General features: G+C 51.1%; 1 protein-coding gene across 1 annotated transcript; it reads right to left on the bottom strand.

Moving 5' to 3' along the window:
• Positions 1 to 250: 250 nt before the first annotated feature.
• Positions 251 to 1067, bottom strand: LOC142573312 (NPC1-like intracellular cholesterol transporter 1). The gene has a single exon (XM_075682987.1). It carries the CDS (start codon positions 1011 to 1013, stop codon positions 330 to 332), a length of 684 nt encoding a protein of 227 aa, XP_075539102.1. The 5' UTR covers positions 1014 to 1067; the 3' UTR covers positions 251 to 329.
• Between the last annotated feature and the right edge of the window lie 730 nt (positions 1068 to 1797).

Raw genomic sequence — 1797 nt, 5'->3', positions numbered from 1 at the left:
TAACAAGCTAGAACTGCATGCGTATGCTTATTCAGCCTCGGCCATGGAATTGATGTCCGTCAGGATTACTCAGACAACATACAGGCCGTACCCACGTTCCACTTACAGAATTCGATAAGTAAGCTATGAGGAGTGATTGCGTTTTGTGGCCGCGGCCTGCAATCAATAACTGAAGACCTGCGAGGAATTCCTTTCGAGAGATGCCACAGTAATGGCCGAAAGTAAAACTAAACATTTCTTACAGCTTCTGTTGTGTCGAGTATCGCAATTTATTGCACCAACATATAAATCGTTGCAGCCGCGTGCGCGCGCCAGCTTTCAGCTATAGGTCAGATTAAGCTGGGGTTGTGCGGCTCCAGCTTGCGGTCGCCCACTGTGTACTGGCTCTTGGTGATCTCGAATTTCATCTTGACCGGCGAGTGGCCGCCCTCCGAGGCGACGGAGCCGATGAAGTCGAGGAAGCGTTGGGGAGAGCACTTTCCAGGGAAGCTCTTTTTGCACATGAAAGTCATCAGCTTCAAACCGAGGAGTGGGGTGCGGGTGTTCTCGCAAGCTGCGTACACTCCATCGGCGAAACTCGGGTACACGGCGTAGACCAACTCCGTGGCAGAGAGTTCGCCGCTTTCCGTGGTGCTGGTACTGTTGACGGCGATGAATTTGGACTGCTTCGGCGAGCAGTACGCCTGGCAGACGAGGTTCTGGAAGTTTGGAAAGCACCTCACATCTGTTTTTACGATCCAACTGCGGAGGTCCTCGAGCCCAGACACCATATTTTTCGCTTGCGTAGCGTCGCAGCAGACTGGCGTTGGCTCGCCGGATGGGTCGAGCAGAGCGGGGCACGCCTTCTCGAGCAACTGACTCTCGAGGGGGACCGGATGACGCTTGGCGGCGCATGGCAGCGGCTTGCCGGAGTCTGGATCCGTGCCACAGTTGCCGTACGTGACGCACTCGGCCAGTGCCGACGACACAAGCGTGACGGTTAAGGCGACGGTGAAAAGCCAACTGTTAGACATCGCGATGCGTGCCCGTCACGGAGGTCTCGATGATGCATCTATGGGCCTAACGTCTGTTCCTTTTATACAACTCGCGGCACTTGGTTTGCTATGGCAACATCTGTGCTTGGTCCGCAGTTTCTCGTGTCAGTCAGATGACGCAGAGGGACTGGACTTACCGATAACACACGCGGATAAACGCCGAACCTTCGTTAGGTAGATACGCGCTGCCGCTCCTATCATTTAATTGTCTGATGCAAGGCTGCCAAACGTTCGGCTACAGGTTCGTATCTCAAGTGTTGTATTGCGTAATAAAGTGCACAAAAGGCCAGTCAGTTCTTTTAGGCACTTAGCACATAGGAACGTCCTCAGCAACCAGAATCACTGTAAAATAAGTTATATCTATTAAAGTGCTTCATTTAATAACTCGCACCTTTACATACCTAAAGAAAACTACGTTTTGGAGTCGAGGAGCACCCACGTTACGGCCGTAATTTGAAATGTGACAGCAAGCAGCATCGCAGTTTATTAAACTTTACGGATGCATTTCTGTCACACAACAATAATCGCAATAGCTCTTCCGCGCATTTGTTTGTTTGGCGTTGCGTGCCGGAACTTCCCAGGAATTCCTTGCCTCTCTTAGCGCCATGTCGCGTTCCGCAATGGAAATTAACGGGTGCACATACTTAAAGCGTTGAAATGCACCCGAGACTGATGACTCTTAGTATTGTGGCAAGATTGCACCGTAAAAGGGCCTCCGTTTTTGTCAGTGCGTGTATTTAGGGATGTTATTGTACAGTTGCAT

This window comes from Dermacentor variabilis, chromosome 1, assembly GCF_050947875.1.
Source record: "Dermacentor variabilis isolate Ectoservices chromosome 1, ASM5094787v1, whole genome shotgun sequence".
In the NCBI taxonomy this organism is placed as follows: domain Eukaryota; kingdom Metazoa; phylum Arthropoda; class Arachnida; order Ixodida; family Ixodidae; genus Dermacentor; species Dermacentor variabilis.
This window is presented reverse-complemented; position numbering and strand designations above follow the sequence as displayed.